Raw genomic sequence first — 23,198 nt, 5'->3', positions numbered from 1 at the left:
ATTTATTGTTAAACTAATGACAGCTTAAAAAAAAAAAAAACCTGTTAAAACTGAGATTTTCAGATGAGTGTTACCTTTACAAATATGCTTAGTCTAATCATGATTCTCTTGCTCAAAAATTTCTCAATCTCTTTTGTTAGAATTGCTTATAGAGTTTACCTCCCAGTAAAAACTAAAAGAAAAGTCTGTTTGCTTTATAGTTCTATTTCTCAGATTGATTAGAAACAGTGTTATTTCGTTGTTCACTTTTTCCACATTACCTTGCTCTAAGTATTAAATGACAGTTTTCAAAAAGCAAGTCTATATGCAAGGAATTAAAAAACTCACCACCACTGAAGCTGCTTTAAAAAAAGAGAGAGAGTCTTAGCCGAAGGAAAAAAGGGAAAAAAAAAATCCAATTTTTAAAACAATGACATTAGTGAGAAAAGTATCTTCATCTCTTCCCCTTTTTACCTAAGGCACATATCGAAGTATCAAAGGACAATATGCTTTGTAAAGGAAGATCTCATTACCTTATTTATGATCACATATCATAAAATTCATTTTATGTTACTCACCTGAAGGTCACAGTGTTTGATTGTGAGCAGTGGTCCAAGCGAGGGTACCATACTCAGTTGAGAACTAATCTGTCATTTCATGCACCCAGATTGTCCAGGTGTCACTTTTTTGCCTTGGCTTTGAGCGAGTCCTCCCAATTTTCAGAGCCTGGGTTTTCTACAAGAGGGGAAACATCTTTTGGGAAATGGTCTTATAGACAAATGAGATGCAATATGGAAGGCATTTTGACCTCACAGAGAAAGCAGCAAGGGCATACATTTAGACACTAATGATTGTAATTAAAACATGAAAGGGAAACAATATAAAATGGTGATGACTCCCAGGTTCACTGCTTTGATTGCGAATTCACTTGAAGTCTTTCTTTCTCAGATGGTCCCCTAACCTCACTGTGGTTTGTTGTAGTCCTCCTCTTCCTCCCAGGAGAAGCTGCATCAGTTACCGTACCAACCAACACCAGATGAATTGCACTTCCTGTCGAAACATTTTTGTACTACCGAAAGCATCGCCACGGAAAACAGATGCAGGAACACACCCATGCGCCCCCGCTCCCGAAGTCTGAGGTAGGTGGACCTGATTGAAAAATGTTACTTAATTGGATCATCTGTTTTTAACCATTTCAAGGGAAGCCTTTTGGTCCTCTAATCCATCTCTGTGTTAATTGATTTGTGAACTACCCCAAATATAGTGTGATTTTTCCCATCTCTACATGATATTGTTAATTACCACTGAAAGGCATCTTACTGTTTTTCTTTTAATTTCTCTCAATTTGTTAATTGGGGTAGTAGCAGTAATCACGATGGACTAACGGGACCTCCTGTAAAACCTTCTTGCCATTGGAAATTTCAAGACAGTCCAGTTGTGGTGCGGGAGCACTTAGTGTTCTTATTTGAAGAGGGGTAAGCTTGCCTAAAAAGGAAGGACAACAAAAATAAAAGGATTTTCATTCAGATTCCACATTATAAAAGTTAACCCATATTTTTCATTCTTTCTTCCCTTCATGAGTTTTACTTTTTCCAAGCTTATGAATAAATTGTTAGGAGTTTGTGTCCCTTAAATTTTGACATTGAATAGGGCCAGATATATATAGAGAGAGAGAGAGATTTGTCTTACAGGTTTTTTGTTTGTTTGTTTTCATTTTTTTTGTTTTGTTTTGTTTTTAGGATATAGACTCTAAAACAGAGATTTGTGTTCAGGATGTTTATTAGGGAGTGCTCAGGATTTATACCCATTTAAGGAAGGCAAGCAAGCTGACTTGGGCAGAAAGAAATCTACCTGCCGCACAGCCGCCTCCACAGGGAGCTCTGAGGATGGCATGACCCATCAGAGTTACCCCTCTGTGTCAAATGGCCCTTACTTTTTATCCCTACCTCAGTCACTGAGTACGGTGCCCAAGGAAGGACGTGGCCTGGGTGAGGTGACTGCAGCTGAGGTCATCTTTGAAGGAACTGATGGCTGGCGGCTTCTGCAGTCCCATCCCCTGGGGGTGGCAGGTCCTTCTCTGCAGGATGGTCAAGGCAGTCCATCAGTCCGCAGTATGAAATCTTGATGCTGTAGAATTGGTGTACTTTCCTGTTTAAGATTTTACTATAAAAATAGTTTGTCAGGTGTTCAGTTGAATATCAAAGTTTACTGAGGAGGGTTTTCCCCTTTGTATCTTTTTTTTTTTTTTTAAAGTAAACTCTACGCCCAACGTGGGGCTCAAACTCATGACCCCAAGACCAAGAGTGTCATACTCTACTGACTGAGCCAGCCAGGTGCCCCCCTCTTTGTACCTTTTTTATTTAGTACCTTTTTTATTTAGTACAATAAACTGATAGTAAAGGTAGCCACATTGAGTAATTCGGGGATGTGTCATTATTTTGAGTTAGGGAATAAAAGGTCAATTTTATGAATTCATTTAGGGGCATTTTATTTCACCACATGGGGCCCATTTTACGGTTTTATGAAAGGAGTTCCTTGGATATCTAGTACAGGCTGTATTCTCCCAGAAATGTAAACACACACTGAAGTTGCACAACTCGGTAACACTAAGAAGAAATATGAACCTACTATTGAAAGAAAGAAAAGCACACAACACTTACCTGCCTCTGTTTCATATTGTGTGTAATGCTTACCTCAGCACCCCAAATAGGTCTCTGTGAGGCTAGAAAATGGATTTCAGTGGTGACACCTGTGCCCTGGAAGACTCTCAGCCCCCTTCAGCGGTACGTGGCAGAGCGCAGGTGTAGGATAAAAGTGTGAAATTATACTGTTCAGTGTGTCCTAGATGTTGCTGTTTGTAACGATCCTATTTTGTTTTATACTGCAATTCGTTAACTGGTTTCCAGCACTACAGAAATGCATTCTACCTACAGAATATAATCTCAATTTAAGAACGTTTCCGAATTCGTTTTATATTGTAGTTCTAATTATTTCATGGCGTTCCATTTCTAGAGCTTCCTTTTTGAATCCTATTCAGGGTGTCACTGTTTGTGGGTATTTATGTATGTACTAATGACTGATTTTGTAGTTTTTACCTAATATACTTTTCTTGCAAAGGTTGTATAGTACTTTTGATCCAACCAATTGTTTATAAATAAAAAGCTTATTTTCATTTCATGCTGAGGCAAATTTAAAAGGGTAATTTGCTTTGCTTGCAGTCCTGGACGTTCTCCCGCCTGCTGTGACCATGAAATAATTATGATGAACCATGTCTACAAAGAAAGGTTCCCAAAGGTAATGAATTGAATTGAAGATGCCTAGCATCTAAACGAACAGGTAACGTGGGTGTAGCGTCTGTAAGGTGGTTTGTTAGGGGAAGGAATGGGCCAACCCAGTAGTAATGAGTTAGACTTGTGTAAAACAGCACCGCAGCTTCTAAGAAAGGTAAAATCACGAAGCATTTTTTTAAAACAGCTGAGGACTAGCCACACTGTCTGTGTGTCACAAGTGCCTCCAAAGCGAGTCCTGCTGGCCCGGCCCACAGGGTGGGGGTGATGAGGTGCCGCAGGGCGAGGGGGCCTCTACACCTACACGCTGCTCTGCCTGTGGTCTGGGCCTGCACTGTATGGTCAGGCAGCAACACTTCTTCTTCCTTAGAAGCCTGTAGAGTGGGATGTGATGAACGTCTTTTTTTCTTAAAAAAAAAAACCAAAAACCTCATTTTTTCTTTTCTGTGACTTCCTATGTCTTCAGCAATTATATGTCTATCCCTGTTAATTTAGAAGCGAAGGTAGAGTTGCAGTGTTCCCCAATAGACTAGCAAAGCGAGCTCACACTGAGCCCGAGAGGACTTGCTGAAGAGTTGTGGACAGACACCCCGGCTGCAAGAACCTGCTCTTTGACGCTTCCCATCCCCTGGTTTCCGAGGCCTTTCCCCTAGTGTTCCTACGCAGTCAGGAGAAGACAACCTTTCCATTGTGTTCCTGTTCCTCCCCAGCTTCTTGTGTAGCCCTAGGCAAGAAAACGAAAGGAAATCTCTCTGGTTTCATAAATCACGAGCAGAGTACTTATTATTTGTAATGAACCCAACATTGATGTCATTGATTAAAGCCATCTTAGCTATTAATTACATGTCCCTTGTTCACCGGGGAAATAGGTCCTGAGTCTACATAGTCAGTGCTGGTTAGGATTTTAGAAGCAGGGGCAGAGGGCACCCCCCTGCAAAGACAGTTAATATCCGCAGGGGGTACTGAGTAGGCACTCGGGCATCACAGAGAATGAAATCAAAGCTGGGAAGGGAATTTTTGATATATGTACACAAAGTCTCTCCTTGGCCTTTTGCTCAAGATGTAGCTTTGTGAGAGAAGGATAAGGATGTTCCTGGTACATTAAAACCTCCTGAACAAAACAACTCTTGGCCCACCCTGTGGAATTCCAGCAACAGTCCTGAGTTTTGAGTAGGTAAAAACGTAACTTGATATTTTTGAGCATCCATCTGAAAGAAAGAGCCCAAGATCTAAAACGAAAGCATAACAATGCACAGTATCGTTCGGCTTATTTGAAGAAGCTTCCATAGACCATTTTATTATTTGAGAGGATAGAAAAAAATAAATATCACCCTCAGATAGTCAGTTTTCCTTATATACATCAAATCTTTCTTTCATGTGATAATGAGACTGCTGTTGGTGCTTTAAAAAAAAAATAGACTTTAAATGAGCCCTGGGTGTTGTATGCAACTGATGAATCACTGAATTCTACCTCGGAAACTAACAATACAGTATATGTTAATTAAATTGAATTTAAATAAAACATGTTTTTAAAAAGCAGACTTTATTTTTTAGAGCAATTTTAGGTTCAACAAAATTGAACTGAAAGTACCGAGAATTCCCATATACCCCCTGACCATGCCTCCCCCCAGCTTACCCCCCCACATACTAGCACACCCACCCACACACCCTCCCCCCGTGAACATCCCCCACCAGAGTGGTCCATTTGTTAACGATCGATGAGCCCGCCTTGACACATCATAATCACCCAAAGTCCATAGTTAACATTTAAGGTTCACTCCTGGTGGTGTACATTCTGTGGGTTTTGACAACTATGTAGTGACATTATGTATACATTAGTTTTGAGAATTCTATTTCATAATTTGTGGAGGTCTCTGAAAATGCCAGATAAATGTGATAATTGTCCACATGTGTGTTTTGTCGTATTTCATCTGTGTGTGCATGTCTTCTCTAAACAGGCTACGGCTCAGATGGAAGAACGTCTGAAGGAAATTATCACCAGCTACTCCCCTGACCATGTTCTTCCTCTAGCAGATGGAGTGCTTAGTTTCACTCACCATCAGATTATTGAACTGGCTCGAGATTGCTTGGATAAATCCCACCAGGGTCTTATCACCTCACGATACTTCCTTGAATTACAGCACAAATTAGATAAATTGCTACAAGAGGTATGAACCACCTACTATATAAAGTTTTCTGATTTGTTTTGCTTTTCCCCTGAAAAAAGAAAAACTTCACGAGTGCGTTTGCTTACACGTTTTTAACCATGAGATAGAGTTCATGTTCCAGGGAAGCAAAGAAGAAAAAACTGATTGCTACTTGCTATAAATTGATTGTTGTCGTCATTTATAGTAATAGAAAGTAATTATAGTAATAGAAAGTAATAACCTTTACAGGAACCTCGGGACCCAACAGTCTATGGCTCTGGGATAAGTGGATTGTGAAGGATTTTGAGGCAGTGATTTTCCCCTACCCCCAACGATAAAGTTATAAATTGCCTGAGTGCATGTGTGTTATTTGATGACGCTATCTAGTCCTAATATCTGGCAAAGCTAAATGGAAAATGGCTGGCTTCTTCCAGGCCTGTGTCCTATTAATTGACCTGTACGTGGCAGTGGGTAGTAAATGGTAACTTATATTTTCATTAGTGTCCGTTCCTCTTCTAACAAAATACCCAATTTCCAAGAGACAGATAAACACATGACCTGCCTGAGCCTAACACTTGAATGCTTAGCCCTTGATAACACCCACGACGGGAAGGAATGTGTATGGTAGAATGCAATTAGTGCATATACTGCTCTTGTGACTGAAATTGATCAGCCACAGCCTATAAGTAAAACCTGTTTAGCCTATATATTTGGGTATATTGTATTTCTCTACCTCATAGGGCAGAAGTTATGTCTGTGTCAGCATGACTGTACATGGTTTTCTCTCAGCATGAATATGTAAATAATTGCGTGGACCTGAAAGAAAATACTAGCATCCTAGTTTTCTGAAAATTCATATGTCTCTGCCCCTACTGAACTTAGTTCTGGCAAGATGAGACGATCTCTCTCTGACCAGCAGCCACTATTGTTCTTTTCTTTCCCATCCAAACACCCCAACAGAGTTTTCTGTACTCTGTTCCCACTACTCATATTTCCACCTATCGTAGTCCATTAAGGCAGTGTTTCTCACCTTATTTTAGGGGTGATGAATACATTGTTTTTGTTTTTTGTTGTTCATTTCCAATTTGTCTTGCACCAATTCTCCTGTAAATTAAAATGAAAATAAATGTATAGGAAAATGATCATGCATTTGGGTGTATAAGAAATGTAAAAACTATAAGAGCTGCTGAGTGCTTACTGTCAGTTTTACTCAGGTCATCACAGACTGCTGAGAGCTCAGGGACTGGCTGCAGCATGGGATACAGTGGCTGTGTGTGCAGGGACTTCGTCTGTTTTGTTCATCTAGAATACATAGAAGAACTCTTGTCGAATAGCTTCTGACATCCTCTCACTGAACTCACTGAAGTCCACTGTCCTCCTTACTGTCATATCCACTGGACATTTTCCCAGAGCAGCCTATTTGACTGGAATATTGTTATATTGAGCAATACTAAAATTTTCCTTTTCTCTCTTACTAACCCCCCTCCTTTCAAGATATTCTTAGTACCTCTGTTTCTTCTCTGCTTCTTCCAAGAACTCTTCTTCTAACTTGTGTTTTCTAAAAGTTAGCTTTCCCATGATCTGATTGGCGGTCCACTGCTCCTACCCTCTCGGGATCTTGTTGGCTATCTTAAAGACCCATGAACTCTAACGGCTTCCCTTCTGTATCTCAGACCAGCAGCCCTCTCCTAGATTTCAAATTCATGTGTCTGCCTGGCTACCGAGTATCTTTCCACCAAGGCAGATTCTTGCTTCTGTGAGGCTGTAAGAACATCTGTCTAACAGTCTTCAGTGGCTCCATTCTGCCTACATTCTGTCTACAAAAACCCTAACATGGCCCGTTGAGCACAGTGCCTTGTAAGGATCTGTTTTGGGGTTTCACTTCAATAGCATGGGAGGGCTCTTTGAAAAGACAGGAATCACATCCAAATCACCTTGAACTCTGCGGTGCCTAGCACTGTGGCTGGTACTTGCTTTCTCAGTAACTACGGAAGGAAGGGAAGGAGGGAGGGAGAAAGAAAGTATGTATATATGTATGCATGACAGAATATTTGATTTATCATCAAATAATTCACTTCTGCTGTTCGTTTTAATCAAATCAGCTCCCGAAAAATGCTAGAACACTATGCATATTACTTGCTATGAGAATATCCTGAAAATGATATTTGTTAAATGGTGCATTATTTAAAGATTTTATTTATTCATTTGAGAGAGAGAAAGAGAGCATGAAGTGGGGGGGGGGCACAGAGGGAGAAGCAGACTCCCCGCTGAGCAGGGAGCCCGACATGGGGCTCGATCCCAGGACCCTCAGATCATGACCTGAGCCGAAGGCAGATGCTTAACCAATTGAACTACTCAGGCACCTCAAATGGTGCATTTTTAAACAGAAGAAGCAGATAAGAGAGTAACTCTGTGGTCAGCCTCTGTGAGATACTCCTATAATTCCATAGTTCTGTCCCAGGGTATTACCATAATTACTGGTTTAGTCCTGTGTTTTTCATTCCTTCAGAGGCTTTCTCTGAAAAGGTTAGAATCAATATCCAAAGCTATTTACTTTGAAATCCGCCCCCAAAGGGACGTCTGGATGGCTCAGTCAGTTGGGCATCCTACTATTGATTTTGGCTCACGTCATGATCTTGGGGTTGTGGGATCAGCCCCGCATTGGGCTCTGCACTCAGCATGGAGTCTGCTTGTCCGTCTCCCTCTGCTCCTCCCTCCTGCTCATTCTCTCTCTCTTTCTGTATCTCTAAAATAAATAAATAAAATGTTTTAAAAAATCCCCCCCCTCCCCACACACACGCTGAATTTTATTTCTAATAGACCTGGCAGATTGTTTCATGGCAATTATTAAAAAAAAAACAACAACAACTTAGGTTTCAAAAATCATGTGAATGCACCATATAATAGATAAAAATTGTTGATTTTGAGGTTGCCTGGGTGGCTCAGTTGGTTAAGTGTCCAACTCTTGATTTCAGCTCAGGTCATGATCTCAGGGTCGTGAGATGGAACCCCGTGTTGGGCTCCATGCTGGGCTCCAAGCAGGCAGGGAGCCTGCTTAAGATTCTTTCTCCCTCTCCCTACCCCTTGCGTGCTCTCTCTCTCTCTTTCTCAAAAAAATTAAATAATAAATAAAGTTTATTAAAGGAAAATTTATCTTTTCGGCAGAGAAGCATGTATACTTGTGGTATGAAGAGCATTTTGGGGTATGGATAGGAATGTTTTCTTATTTATCTTCACAGATAAACATTTCCTTTAGTCAGTCCTTGTGGGAAAATTAAAGCAGTCTTCAGAATCACATTAACAGCGTCCTTCCAGAGTTTGGAGCTGAACGGTCACAGGGGGACTTGTGCCTTTTAGATGGAGCCCTTATTGTGGGAATTGCCTTTGCCTTCCCCAGGGCGCAATTGTTATCACTTCCCAGCTGTGACATTGTGTGCCTGCCGGGTATCTCCTGGCCATGTCCCCTGTTGTCAATTTTTTGCAGACCCAGGCAGGGTCCCCCTGTGGCTTTGATAGGCTTGATTTAACTGATGCCTTTTTAAAGTCCTGAGGTCTAGGTCAATTCCAGATGAATGCGTTTCTGTCTCCATTTGTTTTCTCACTTAGGTGTATTTGCCAAAGAAAATACTATACATAGGAAGCTATAACCTACTCAAATATGGGTCTCAGCATTTTTTATAGCAGTCAACACTTAAAATACAAACACAGAGTATCCATTAGTGTTGGCGCTTGCTGTTGGCAGCCTGGAAACAATCTCTTCTCATGCTGTGTGATTTTGTTTGGTGTTGTCTTAACAAAACTCCCTCCCCAATAGTGTTAGTAGATAAAATATTATTTGAGTTAACATTACCCATTGTATGTTTTGGCCTTAGTTACAGCTGATAATTCTTAGAAGTAAGAAGTAGGAATGAACTGATTATTTTTACAATTTTCCAAATGGAATTTGTATAATCTAAACTGACTAAAGATTTTTTAAGATACAGAGCTCTTGTTTCTCTTTGAAGAGTTCAGTAAAACACATTCAGGCTTTTTAGATTTTCTTTATATTCTTGAATTTATAAAGTAGTAATTATTACAGTAAGAGGACATTCTGTATGTAACCCAAATTATCAATCAAGAAGTTAGGTGGCCTTTTTTGCTTCATCTTTAAGATTTCCTGTTTAGTTTTGATTAAGAATAAGCTACAAAGAAGATATATAACCATAGTTCTTAGCATTCATTATATCTTCCAAAGTCTCTCCTTGGTGTAAAACAAAAATTGGAAAGAAAACTTAAAGAATATTACGTGTATCTCCTTATACATGTTCTAGCATCCCAACTGGTTGCTAGGACCTATAGTTGTTGTTACAAGGTGGTTTTCTTTGAACACATGCTGTTCCACAATTACTCACCAGTGGACTTGTCCCCTGTGTTTCTTTCTTTGAAATGTTAGGTATTTTGCTTTTGCCTGTATATGTTCCTGTACCTACGTTTTGGAAAGTTGCCTTTGATTTGATGGCTTAAAATCAGTAAACCTGTTACTACTAACTAAGTTTAATCATTTTTCATAGATTTGGTCTGCCACTTTTTCATGAGAGGGCTGGTTCTTAGAACAAAGCACTTTCAAGAATGATTTTAAATGTTTATTAGTATGTCTGTGAAATTATATTCTTTTGTACCAGCATCTTCTTGATATGTTTTTTAATCCTTAGAGGAAAGTAAATCATAACAATTTAAAAATTATGACAGCCTTAAAGTGAGCATGCATAGAAGTTTACATGTTTAAACTTTTACAACTTTGGTTTTATGTCTGCCTTGATACAGATTTACCTCATTTCTTCAAGAAAATATCATTGAAAATTAAAATGACTCAAACTGAGTTTTATTCTCAGGATATTTTTTGTGCTTGATTAGGCAACATATAACAAAATTTAAAAAGAGGGAAGTCAGTTAAATTTTACTGAGCTGAGTGCGTAGGTATTATTTATTTAATATATGAAACCAAATTTGTATGTATATGTCCGAGTATAAACCTTACCCCTAACATTTGAAATAAGCAATGCACACTTCTTACATGTTATAAAATAGTGAATTGATAGGCTAATTGTGGTGCACATGTAAAATCTATTTCATAGATGTGTTAAATGCCCAGGATAACAAAAGCAGCCCTTCACTATGTTAGCCGTTTCGTACTTCATTCTGCGAAATCTGGCAAATGAGGATTCCTTATCAGCCACCCACTCCACTTGTACCATGTGCTTAATGTGTCATAATCTGTTAATCTCTCCGTCATCATGGTTCACATTGAGAGTTTTAATGTTTGATTTTTAATACAGAATAAATCAAAGTTTTACAATTGAAATTTAGCTAATAGAGCCATTTTGTAGATAAAGAAGTTTAATGATGTCCATATGTGAAGCAATAATGTTTGCTTATCAATCTTTGAAAGGTATTTTCTAAATCACTTAATTTTCAAATACTTGCAATTATCTAGTTAGCGTACTTTGCTGATTTTCTCTTCCATTTAATAGATCAATCCTATCTCACCTTTCTTTTCATTGCTTTCTCATAGGCTCATGATCGTTCAGAAAGTGGAGAATTGGCATTTATTAAACAACTAGTTCGAAAGATCCTAATTGTTATTGCCCGCCCAGCTCGGTTATTGGAATGCTTGGTAAGTTGCCCCTAGAGGGGACTCCATTATTTAACTGTGGGAAAGCAGTAACCATCAGAAACCTCCAGTTTCATTTGGCTTCAAAGACCAGAGTTAAATGGAAAGAGTCAACAGGAACTACAGCTTATGAATGTTTATGGCACATCCCCATGTGATTTTGTTGTCTGGTTTAAGTAAAAATTCTAGGACTTGTGCTGTATTGAGTGATAATCATATCACATTCTGGTCAAACTGGAAAGATCATCATGAACTAATGGGCTTAACCTTATCTCAACACCATTACTGTGTGACAGCTAATTTAAAACACTTGCTGGGCCTCACTTTTTTGGAGTTGGCAAGATGCAGAGAGAGGGAAATCAGAGATAGGTTTTCTCATAACCTGCAATTACTAGTATTTGTTCTTAAAATACAGCATGTTAGAAATAGATGCTCAGGGCGCCTGGGTGGCTCAGTTGCTTAAGCGACTGCCTTCAGCCCAGGTTATGATCCTGGAGTCCCGGGATCGAGTCCCGCATCGGGCTCCCTGCTCAGCAGGGGGTCTGCTTCTCCCTCTGACTCTCTTCCCTCTCGTGCTGTCTGTCTCTCATTCTCTCTCTCAAATAAATAAATAAAATCTTAAAAAAAAAAAAAAGAAAGAAATAGATGCTCAGTGGCAACCCACTTGGGAGAGTATAGGAGGGTCCCATATACACTGGAAGAAGTGAGACTTCCAAAGATGAGTTCATTTTGTCAATTATATTGTCCTTGGTCATTTTCCTATTTTAAAATTTTTGTTTCATGTAATTTTGGTTGACATTTCAGTCCATACTGTGAACAAATACGAAGCTTTGAATGTAAGAATAGTTTTAAGGGGCTTAACATAGTATCAGCACTCACTTTTAAGTTCTGCTAGCCATTAAAGTATTGGTAACGCTACATGCAGTTCAGCTTGTCAGAATTATACATTCACATGTACACATCTAGGGTGGTATTGCTAGGGTTTTGCCCTTATTTCAATTAACATTCATAGCTTTTTATAATAGTGAAATGTTCACAGCCCCATAACTATGTACCAGTGCATAGTGAGTCACAGGAGAGGGGAAATCTTGAGGAGACAAGGAGGGGCATGGTGGAGTAGGTGTTTCCATCAGTGGCCAGGACCCTTAGAACCACAGAATCAAAGCACCATTTGGCATTGTCTCTGGAAGGATAAGGGGGAAAAATACTCTGGATGCCTCTGGGAGAACCTGGCAAATGCAGGCAGAAGGAAGTCTGGTTTTTTACTGCGTCTCCCATTGTACTTTTTGAATTATGCATCACATGCTTGTACTTCCTGCATTTGTTTAATTTGGGGGAAAAAATAGCATTTAGCATTAAAACTTGTTTCTCTGGACAGCAGCAGATATGCTCATAGAAGATCTTGCCTTAAAAGAGGAAATTAATTTTTTCAGTAATCCCTCCTCACCAGAAGAGAAAAAGTAAAAGTATAGCCTCTCAAGGATAGAAACAGGTGAACTTAAGAGCATAATTGAAAGTGTTGCTGTTTTCAGCACTATTTAAAGCTCAGATGAAACTGGAGCTTCAGGGTTTTAGGGGTTGTTTTCCAACTAGTGGTGTTAGGCCTGCTGTTTCAGGCCTGTGCTCTGTGTCATTGTAGGTTTCTAGAAAGGGCACTCAGTGTATACGTTGGTTTTGACTTTCCTCCATTTGAAGCGAGCTTTTTTTACATGGCCTTTAGAAACCCTTAGGAAGGGAAAAATGAAGAGGGGGAAATCGAAGGGGGAGACGAGCCATGAGCGGCTATGGACTCTGAGAAACAAACTGAGGGTTCTAGAGGGGAGGGGGGTGGGGGGATGGGTTAGCCTGGTGTTGGGTATTAAAGAGGGCATGTATTGAATGGAACACTGGGTGTTATTCGCTAACAATGAATCATGGAACACTACCTCAAAAACTAATGATGTAATGTATGGTGATTAACAGAACATAATAAAATAAAATTTAAAAAAAATAAAAGAAAAAAAAAAACAAACCCTTGAGTAATTCTCAGGTGAAATGCTGTTACCCTAAAGTTGCCTAGTTGGGGTATTAATCAAAATGGGAAACATCCTGAGGGGATAAAATTTGGAAATATAACTGAAAATAGCCTCTGTGGTTTAAATCTGCAAACATAATTGTATACAACAAATAAACCCATGGCATCCATTTAGAGTGATGGACTCCTAAAGATTTTTATTACATCCTAGAAGTAGCAACCAAAGAGAGTAAAATGCATAGGCAAAATGTGCTACCAAATTTTAAAAATAGACGTAATAGAAAGAATTAATTTTGTAATTTTGTCTTTCTTTCTTTCTTCATCTTCACATACATGAATCTTAATTTTAGAATGTACTGATAAAAAGTGGTAATTTTGATATTTTTTAAAAATACTTTTGCACCCCTTTCTACTAATGGAGTTTCCTGCAAAACCATTGAGAATATGTATTCTAGCATTACTCCTTTTGTGGCTGTTTATGCGAAGAGAGAAACTGAATCTTCTGGATGAGATTTCATTTTTAAAAATATTACATCCCTAAAAAGGCATAATTGAATTTTAGACATACTCATTTTCGATAAGATAGCAATAGGATATCTTCAAAGTTGCATTACAAGGAAATTAGAAGTGGTCACTATATGAGTTACCAAGGACATACATGTATTGTCTTAGAATATGAAAGGCTTCAAATATGAACTAAGAATTACATACTTTTTAAAAGTCGTTTGCTTCCTTTCTGCATAAATAACCCACAACCGTGTATATCCAGCAAATTTTATTGTGAGAGGAATTTATGTAATAAAACCTCAGAGAATTTTGGCTCAAATAAGTATACATCTGTGTTTGTCTTCTGCTAGGAATTTGATCCTGAAGAATTTTACTACCTACTGGAAGCAGCAGAAGGCCATGCAAAAGAAGGACAGGGTATTAAAACTGACATTCCCAGGTACATCATTAGCCAACTGGGGCTCAATAAGGATCCTTTGGAAGGTACGTACTTTAGTTGGGCTGACCTTTCATTTGATTCTGCACTGTAACTTCAGACAAGAACTTAGCAAGTCTTTACTTTTTCCACATGATTTGGCTCTATCTGTTGAAAAGTACAAATTTGGGGGCCAATTGTGCTTTGAAGAAAAAAGCAACCCTTAACTATGAGGTTCACAACTCACTAAGTTGAGTCCCAAAGAGCAGGTGAACCTGACCCATTTTGTGTTGTACCTAGAGTGGGGATAGGCCTTGAAATCCCAGAGGCCTGTCCGCCTGACAATGCCACAGTATCCTGAAAGGGTTTAGATTTCTGCCTTCTCGGAGTACTTTTTCTCTTGCGAAACTCAGTAGGGTTCTTCTCAAGTGTCCTTTTAATTTTGAACATGTTGCCAAAGAAATTAATTATAATTAATTTAAAAGTGACATTTAAAGTAATTGGGGAGTAATACAACTGAGGATAGATTTAGATCACGCACAGTGTTGGTAGGCATATTTTTTGCATGTAACCAAAAAATTATGAAAAATGATAATATACAGGAAGTCCAGTGGGGGGGAAAATGTTTTTGAAAGCTTATAGGTCTAATGTTATTAAATACACTGAAGACTAAGCATGTTGTTAGTGTTTTTTGGTTTTTTTTAATCTAATATCGGTAAACTACTCCCCTGTCCCCAACCTTTTCCTGCTCATTATTGTTTGGATTGTCCTTTAAAACACTGAAGGTGTACATACAGCCTAAAAAGAGTCAAAAACAATCAGAGACTCCTTCATTCAAAATCCTCTTTGTGGTTCATTAAATTAAATTTGCAAACAGCGTTTATCTTGCTAAATTGTTTGTAGTGATGGTAACTGTTGGCACAGATATTTTCCCATCTAAAGCCAGGGAACCTGCTGCTCTCTGCCCTGCTCTCCTATTTCCCCCGCTTTGTTTGCTCTTACGGCCATTGGATCTTTGCTTCCAGTGAAATGATGCATGCATTCCGGGGAGATAATGCCAGATAAATTTATACTGTCCTGAAAGCAATACCACATCAGATTCATCACTTATCAGAGACTGGTGGCTGCTTTTCTGAAAAGTTCCCTGGGGAGAGATTTTTCCCCATGGCTTTTAAATTACCATCTTTACCTTTTTGAATCATGAGTCTTCAGAAATGGTTTAAATCAATGAAATAAAAAGGGCAGATGTTTAATGGTATTTAGATGAGTTTTAAAAATTTCTTCAGGCATTGCAAAACGATGCCTTAGCTCTCTGCTTCAAAAGCTGACTCCTGGTTCCATTCCATTACTACTCACTGCTTGCAAATAATATGTATTTCCCAGATAATAGTTATTTAGCAGAAATCCTATCTAAAACAGAACGATCTTTTGTTTTTTTTATGAAAATAATTGGAGTGGGGAGGCTGTCAAAGTATATTAGAGTGACTGTTCACGCTGGTGGAGTTGAGGTTGTTTCAGACCTTGAACTGTAGGGCGAGTGAGCTCTTCACAGTTTTCTTAACCTGGCAGTAAAGATCACTGTGGGCTGAACTTTGGTAGGTGAATCATCTGCGACCCATCTATGTACCTTTATAGAGACTCTAAAAAAATCTTAATAGTGACCTTGGACAAGTGTTGAGTTTAGTAATACAAATTCATCCCTGGGAGTTGTGTTTTTTAACTCTTGACACTTCATTTTCTTGATTCAGATCTGAGGATGATTTTTAATCTATTTGTTACCACTTAACATGCCATTATTAAAGACTCTGATCTACATTTGTTACCCCTTCTTGTCAACATCTACACTATAACAGACCTACGGCCTGACCTTTGATGGTTGGGGGTGAGGGTGTAGAGTGGAAAAGCTCAGGTCTGCACCCTGGCACCAGCCCTGTGCTATTTTGGTGAGCTTCTTTGTGGCTCAGTGTTCTTTCCATAAAATCAGGGAAATGGTACCTATTCGTAGAGTTGTTTTTAGGATTATATGAGTTCATCTCTCCCCCCAAGATGCAGTAATGCATAATAAATGTTAGGTACTGTTGCTGTTTTATTTAAACAATATTAAAATCAGTCCTATCCTTGGGAGTCCCTGAGACTGAATACATTTTCGCTCACCTCCCAGTCCTCCAATCTGACGTGCTCGTCATATAGGATGTTGACATCACTTGAACGACACTAAGAAAGCACCTGCTTTGTACTGAGCTCATTTTTATTCTTGAATTTCCCCTACTGGTAAACTAGGAAAGTTAGTATCATCAGTTATTTTAGATTCTGGAGTTTGTTAGTTTTTATCTAAAGACAACACTCCAGGGTTGTTTTGCTTCATAGCTTTTATGTGTAATCTCTCCCAAAAAGGATGATGATATTTATAAGAATATGAATACGTGAGGGCGCCTGGGTGGCTCAGTCGTTAAGCGTCTGCCTTCGGCTCAGGTCATGATCCCAGGGTCCTGGGATCGAGTCCCACATCGGGCTCCCTGCTCGGCAGGAAGCCTGCTTCTCCCTCTCCCACTCCCCCTGCTTGTGTTCCTGCTCTCGCTATCTCTCTCTGTCAAATAAATAAATAAATAAATCTTTAAAAAAAAAAAGAATATGAATACGTGAAATGAGAGTCTAAGGACTACTTTTAGATGCATACAAAAATAGGTAACTAAAAACTATAACTTATGCATAAGTTATTATATATATAACTGAGTATACATGTTCAATTTTGAAAAATTAGAAAATGTAAAGTACCTATGATCTTACCACTCAGAGGTAGCTACCTATCAGAGTTTTGGAGAGAATTCCTTCATGTTCTTTTTTTTAATTAAACATCTTTTTTTCTTTAAATATAAAAATTAAAATGAACAATAAAATGAATCAGGTTTCTTCATTTACTTATATAGACTCAGAGAGGCATTCCATTGTAGACTGAGCAATTAAATGGCTTTTTCTTTTTTTTTCTTTTTTAAATTTTATTTTGCTTTTGTCTCTTTTAACTAGACCACCAAGTTAGTACTTAAGCTGGTGTCAGGCATGTGGTATCCAGCCCAGGATTGACTTCTTTACAGGATGTAACTAAGAATCATAAATAACCATCAGTATTCAGGGAAAACTTCATTTTTGTTAGTCAACATGCTAAGAGCCTTACATGAATATCCTATGTCATACTTACAAGAAACTCTCAGAGATGAATACATTGTTCCCACTTTACGAGGGAGAGCCTGAGGGTGAAAGGTCCCTAGTAAGTGCTGATCATGGTGGTGTGCCAAGTCTTTTCATTGTCCAGCCCCTCTTAACAACTACTACTTCCTTTGTGACAAATTGCGAATTCTTTGTGTACTAGGCAGGGGATATCACTCAGTGGCTGTGAAGGAATGGAATGAGGAATACTCAGCCTCAAGTTGAGAATCATCTCTGAGCTGAAGTCAGTGCATTTTCGATGCCTGTCAGAGCCTGGGAAGACTTGCCTCTCCTGAGAACTCTATTATAAGCACAGCCATTGATACACACACACCCCCGCCCCCCAACCCTAAGATTGTGTTGGCCAGTCAGTCCTGCTAGCTGAAGCAGAGGCCCAGCTCTGAAGTACCTGTGTCTGGGTGTTCATGAGAAATGGGGCTCCAGGGAAGGGCATGTCCTGAACAATTTCAAGAAAGTCTATTATTGGGTCTTGCCATTTTTTATTTAAGATTTTCCCATGGGTATGTTGAAGTGTAAACCTTTTTTTTTAAATATTGAAGAAGTTACTTCTTGTCTAGTTGAAATTGTTCAATTTTTCTTTCTTTTTTTTTTAATTTAGAAATGGCTCAGTTGGGAAACTATGATAGTGGGACAGCAGAAACACCAGAAACAGATGAATCAGTGAGTGTAAGTATCCTTCTTGATGAAATATGGTGTTGGTTTTTCCATTTATCAGCATCTGGAGATTTGGAGTGTGTCAGTTATTTTATTTCTTCCATAAACATGTATTGTGCTTCTATTTGCAAGGCAGCATACAATTTTAGCCCCTCTTTTCAAAGAGAAAGGAATTAATAAAAAGAAACCATGCACAAGAAATAAAAATGATAAACTTGAATAAGATGTACGAAGAAAAAGGGCCATGTGCTACTAAAACATAACATTAATAGAGAGTGACCTTGGTCTTTTTTTTTTTTTTTTTTAAGATTTTATTTATTTATTTGACAGAGAGAGAGATAGCAGGAACACAAGCAGGGGGAGTGGGAGAGGGAGAAGCAGGCTTCCCGCTGAGCAGGGGGCCCGATGCGGGGCTCGATCCCAGGATCCTGGGATCATGACCTGAGCCGAAGGCAGACGCCTAATGACTGAGCCACCCAGGCGCCCCGAGAGTGACCTTAGTCTTGCCAGTCCAAAAAGATCTCCTGAAGTAATGGCCCAGGAGCTGTGGTATGAGAAGTTACTAGGATGAGAAAGGGGCAGAGGGAACATTCCAGGCCCAGGGAACGTCCTGGACAAAGATTGTGCCACAAGGGGGCAGAGTGCATCTGAGGGTAAGGGCAAGGAGACCATAGAGACTGGAGAGCTGGGGCAAAAACCAGATATAGAGGTCCTCATTGTTCTTCTCTGTCAAATCTTTTCTTTCAAAGAATGGTGGGAAGCTGTTAAACTTGGGAAGAAATGTATGTGTTTGTGGGGTGGATACAGGTGGACAGAAAGATGACCCAGTCAGAGTTAACGGCTTAAAAACAATCTTACGATGGCGGTATAGAACACAGATGGGGTGAGGGGGGCAGGCAGGAGTGACCATGGGGAAGCCTCTCAGAGGCTCTGCAGTGGCACAAGCAAGAGTTCTGGGACGCTAGTGCCATTGTCCCTAATCGTGAGCGCCAAGAGGGGAATGAGGCTGGCGCGAGTTGTGAGTGGTCAGGAAGAGAGGCAGCTGTGTAGCCTGGGGGCTAAGAACCCAGGCTCTGGAGTGAGATGGCCTGGATTTAAAAGCTGGCTGCACCTCTTGGTAGCTGTGGGAATCTTCTCTGTGCCTCACTTTCCTCTTCTGTGAAGTAAATATAAAAGATGACAAAATATTGAATGAGATACTTTATGTGAAGTGGTTAGATCAGCAACACTACTACATGCTAAATAAATGATAGCTGTTTTGTTAATTTTATCATAATTATTATAATTTTGAATAAGTGTAGACTTACGTTTTTGGGGGACATTCAAGAAAAGCCATCACACTAGCATCCGTATACATGGCGTGGGATCTCCTGGCACTCGGAGGGTTTTCGGTGGAGTTCTGAATGATGTAGCAGTCATCCATGGGCATGAATGAGGTCACCTGGGTGGGGAAGCATTGAGACAGGTGGGCCTTGAACGGGATCTTTGAGCCCAAAGCTGTGGGGACCCATCAGAGTGGAACGGTGGAACAGGTGAGTGGTCCCAGTCTTCAATTATGTCTTCTGAGATGGGGCATCAGCAGTGATGACTAGACCCAGGGCCTGTGGCCAGAGGGCAAGAGGAAATAAACGAGAGGAAGAGTTGTTTGGTTGAGCAACTCAAGTAGCCCAGAGGCCAGAGTGTTGGGTGAGTTACCTGCATGGACACTGAAGTCACCCAGGGTGGTGAGAGAACACGAGCAGAGAGGTAGGTGGGAAAGCTGGGTACCCAGGTCTTCCTAAGATAAATGGAACAGCACATCAGTAGATGACAGCATCAAGTGGAGGAGGGTGGCACATACCTCAGACTCGTGGGGTTTCTTCCACAATTATAGGAAGGCTCTACAGCGGGAACAAAGACGCTGTCAGTGCTCACCCTCTCGGTGCTAAGATATGTGGACTGTGAGAGAATATTTAAAAAAAACCAAAAACATTTTACTTATTATTATACTTTGAGCTCAACTTTTTTTTTTTTTTAAGATTTTATTTATTTGAGAGAGAGAGCATGAGCAGGGGGAGTGGGAGAAGCAGACTCCCCACTGAGCAGGGAGCCCGATGCGGGGCTCCACCCTGGACTCTGGGATCATGACCTGAGCCAAAGGCAGACACTTAACCAACTGAGCCACCCAAACGCCCCTGAGCTCAACTTTTTAAAGAGCTATCTCTTTGAAAATAGATATCTAAACCATGGTAAGACTAATGGTATGGAAGTCAAAGAGAGGCACACATTGTCTCGTTGTTGCCGACTACCTTTTCTGAACAAAAAGGGTTGTCATAGGAAGGACAGACATCCTCTGGTCAGGGACAGAGAAGCTGCACTTCCATCAGTCCATGTAGAGGCACAATGGCCCGTCCTTTCTGTTCCGACTGACTGAAACTAAAGTTAAGGTTTGACATTTTGGACTTAAATCTCAAAACTTGAAAAGACTAGGATGAGGCTAACCTGAATAGTTTACAGAGGTAAATTAATATTGGAAATTTTTTTTAAGATTTTATTTATTTATTTGAGTGAGAGAGAGAGAAAGCATGAGCAAGGGGAGGGGCAGAGGGAAAGGGAGAAACAGACTCCCCGTGGAGCAGGGAGCCCGACGTGGGGCTTGATACCAGGACCCTGAGATCATGACTGGAGCCGAAGGCAGATGCCCAACCTACTGAGCCACCCAGGTGCCCCCAAATTGGATATTTTCAAAAGCTTGGTACCTTCATCTCCCAGAAATGGGGGTTCACTTAAACGAGACTGAGGCGCCGTCCTGAGAGGCAGTCTACCAGCGCTGCTCTGCAGAATTGATCTTTAAAGCTGGGTGCCGACTTCCTTTGGCTTGAATACTGCCCTTCAGCAGATCCAGCACCAGAGCATAGAATGCAAATGTCATTTGTGTTGCTATTAAAATCATTTTCTTGAATTCCCAACTATTTTCTAACTTCCATATTTTGTTTCCAAGAGCTCTAATGCTTCCCTGAAACTTCAAAGGAAACCTCGGGAAAGTGATTTTGAAACGATTAAATTGATTAGCAATGGAGCCTATGGGTGAGTAATTGAAGAAAACTCTCTTGTTGTATTTTTACACACCTGAGTAATATATTCTTCGCATTTATCTTAGGCCAAATAGGTGTCATTAGGGACTTGAGTTTTCAGTTCACTGCTCCTTCACTGGTGGGTATAATGTGCAGCCAAAATTGTTTTTCATTTAGATACTCCATCAAGAAAACCTATCAAGTGACCTGGAGTTATTTTAGAGGTATAGAGAAGGAGACTTTATAAAGTAAAGGAAAATGTTTATATAGACCTTCTGCCTCCCTTCTGGGTGCAGAAACGCCTGACTTTGGGTCCTATCTATGCATACACACAGCCATATCTGGATTTATAAAATCTATATCTCTGAAAACATGTAAACTCATACATAGCATCACTACTTAAGAATTAGCCGGTACTTCCCATCTGACCCCCCAGTCCGTCTGGTGAGAGAAGCACTTGAATAAGAAGACTGCTTGAAAACTGAAAGCAGTGCATTTCTTTCAGTCTTTATATTATACCAGGGTTTTTTGTTTGTTTTCTTTTCAGTTAAGTCTGTATTCTGATCTGGTCACATTAGTGGTGCCCCTTTCTTGCTTCATTTTTAGAGACACAAGGTTTTCTTCTTATGGTAGGGTCAGTGGTGACGAAATCCTGCGGAGTTACTAAGAGACAGTTAGGGTAATTAATACACATACTGTGTCCGGATCCATTTTAGACAGCCCAAGAGCTCTAGTTTAATTAAGTATTAATCTCAATTCCATCTGTATATGGAGAGCAATAAAGAATCCCATAGACATTTATTGCCATTTATCACACATATGAGCAGATTATCAAAGAGATTTTTGTTATGCCACAAGGGATGTTTCTCCTTACGATTTTTTTTTTGGTCTCTAATATTTTCCACACCATTAACTTAGTGAAGAACTTAAATATTTGTGAGTCCTTTCTGTGCTTCACTGATTGATTTTCAGGATTATGTCAAATGGTATATTTCTTGATGTGGCTTATAAATGTTTTCTGATGTTCTGTTTTCATAATATTTCATTTAGTTCAAGGACCTCATTGAAACTTTTCCCCCTAAGAAAATTGTTTTAGCATACGATTGTTTGCGAGTTTTATTTGTTTCTTATTTGGTTTTAGTTAGTTTTAGTTTTCGAGATCCTCTAAGGATTTCTTCCTTCATTAGGGAAAAAACTGAACTTTGATTTAATGGGTCTCTGGGCTTAAGCACAGATAGATTTTATTGGCAGTGGAATTCTAGAATAAGATTATCTGTGAAACACCACTTTTATAAAATCTGGGCATATATCTTAGCAGTATTTGGAGTTCTAATTGGTTGAGTAAACTCATTTGTAGTGCAATTAAACCACTGTCTAGTAGATGAGGTATATATCACACTTTGGGGAATGGTTGGGAATATACAAGAAGTTAAACAAGCTGTGAATCAGTAAACAGCCAGGATGCAGGCCAAGTCCTTAATGGGCTGACAGGCTGCCTGCCGCAGCTTCTGCCCGTCAGCCAAAACTTTTTTCCCTTTTGCTCTTCTCAGATTTAATCTCTCATTACATTTCTGACAGACTTCCTCTTCATTTTAATTATTTTTAATTTAAAATTTGAATGGAGCTATACCTATTGGTCCACCCAGTCAAGATGCTGATTGCAGGCTTATGCGAACTGGCTGAACACATGGATGCCTCTCTGGAGATGAACTGAGGCTGTTGGGGGTTTCCTCGGCGCTTGTGTTACAGTCCACCACTCACATCAGTGGCTTACAGTGATCCTGATTCTGCGACTTGGTGAAAATCGCCTGTGCTGGAAACTGACCCTCTCATTAGAAGCAGCTATAACACGTCGGGGTTTTCTCAACATCGTACTTAGTGACAGTTCATGTTATAAAGCCAGTCTGCTAATTTGGTATCATCCAGTTTCCTTCTACGTTGAACGCGTTTCGGATCCCTGGCTGAAGGTCAGACGTCCTTTCATGCCAGCTTAGCACTTTGGAGAAAGCTCACCCTTGCCATGTACTTCCCATCTGACCCCCCAGTATTAAGGGTGGGGGGTGCTCGTTTATGTATGCTGTCTTCTCGCAAGAGCCCCGTGTGTTGTTGACATTATTTCCACCCAGGTGTGGGGAAAGAGAGGCTCAGAGGCATGGCTGGTCACAGGTGCGCTGATTCCAAGCAGCGCTCCTTCCTTCTCAAAGTATTCCTGTTACAACTTGGAGCCATCTTCTCTTGATTCCATCTGGACTTTCTTTTTTTTTTTT

General features: G+C 39.9%; 1 protein-coding gene across 13 annotated transcripts in view; it reads left to right on the top strand.

Moving 5' to 3' along the window:
* Positions 1 to 23,198, top strand: part of MAST4 (microtubule associated serine/threonine kinase family member 4) — a 519,579-nt gene that overhangs the window by 451,965 nt on the left and 44,416 nt on the right. For all 13 annotated transcript variants that reach the window (XM_081825660.1, XM_081825659.1, XM_081825658.1 and 10 more), the window contains 7 exons: positions 961 to 1,118; positions 3,198 to 3,273; positions 5,225 to 5,434; positions 10,965 to 11,066; positions 13,935 to 14,067; positions 17,823 to 17,890; positions 20,859 to 20,944. In XM_081825660.1, coding sequence (XP_081681786.1) covers positions 961 to 1,118; positions 3,198 to 3,273; positions 5,225 to 5,434; positions 10,965 to 11,066; positions 13,935 to 14,067; positions 17,823 to 17,890; positions 20,859 to 20,944 — 833 coding nt within the window. The remainder of the gene's footprint in view (positions 1 to 960; positions 1,119 to 3,197; positions 3,274 to 5,224; positions 5,435 to 10,964; positions 11,067 to 13,934; positions 14,068 to 17,822; positions 17,891 to 20,858; positions 20,945 to 23,198) is intronic.

The sequence above is a fragment of the Leptonychotes weddellii genome, chromosome 7 (genome assembly GCF_054177405.1).
Source record: "Leptonychotes weddellii isolate Sample4059 chromosome 7, ASM5417740v2, whole genome shotgun sequence".
In the NCBI taxonomy this organism is placed as follows: Eukaryota; Metazoa; Chordata; class Mammalia; order Carnivora; family Phocidae; genus Leptonychotes; species Leptonychotes weddellii.
The sequence above is the reverse complement of the archived record's forward strand: the minus strand, read 5'-3'. Positions and strand labels throughout refer to the sequence as shown.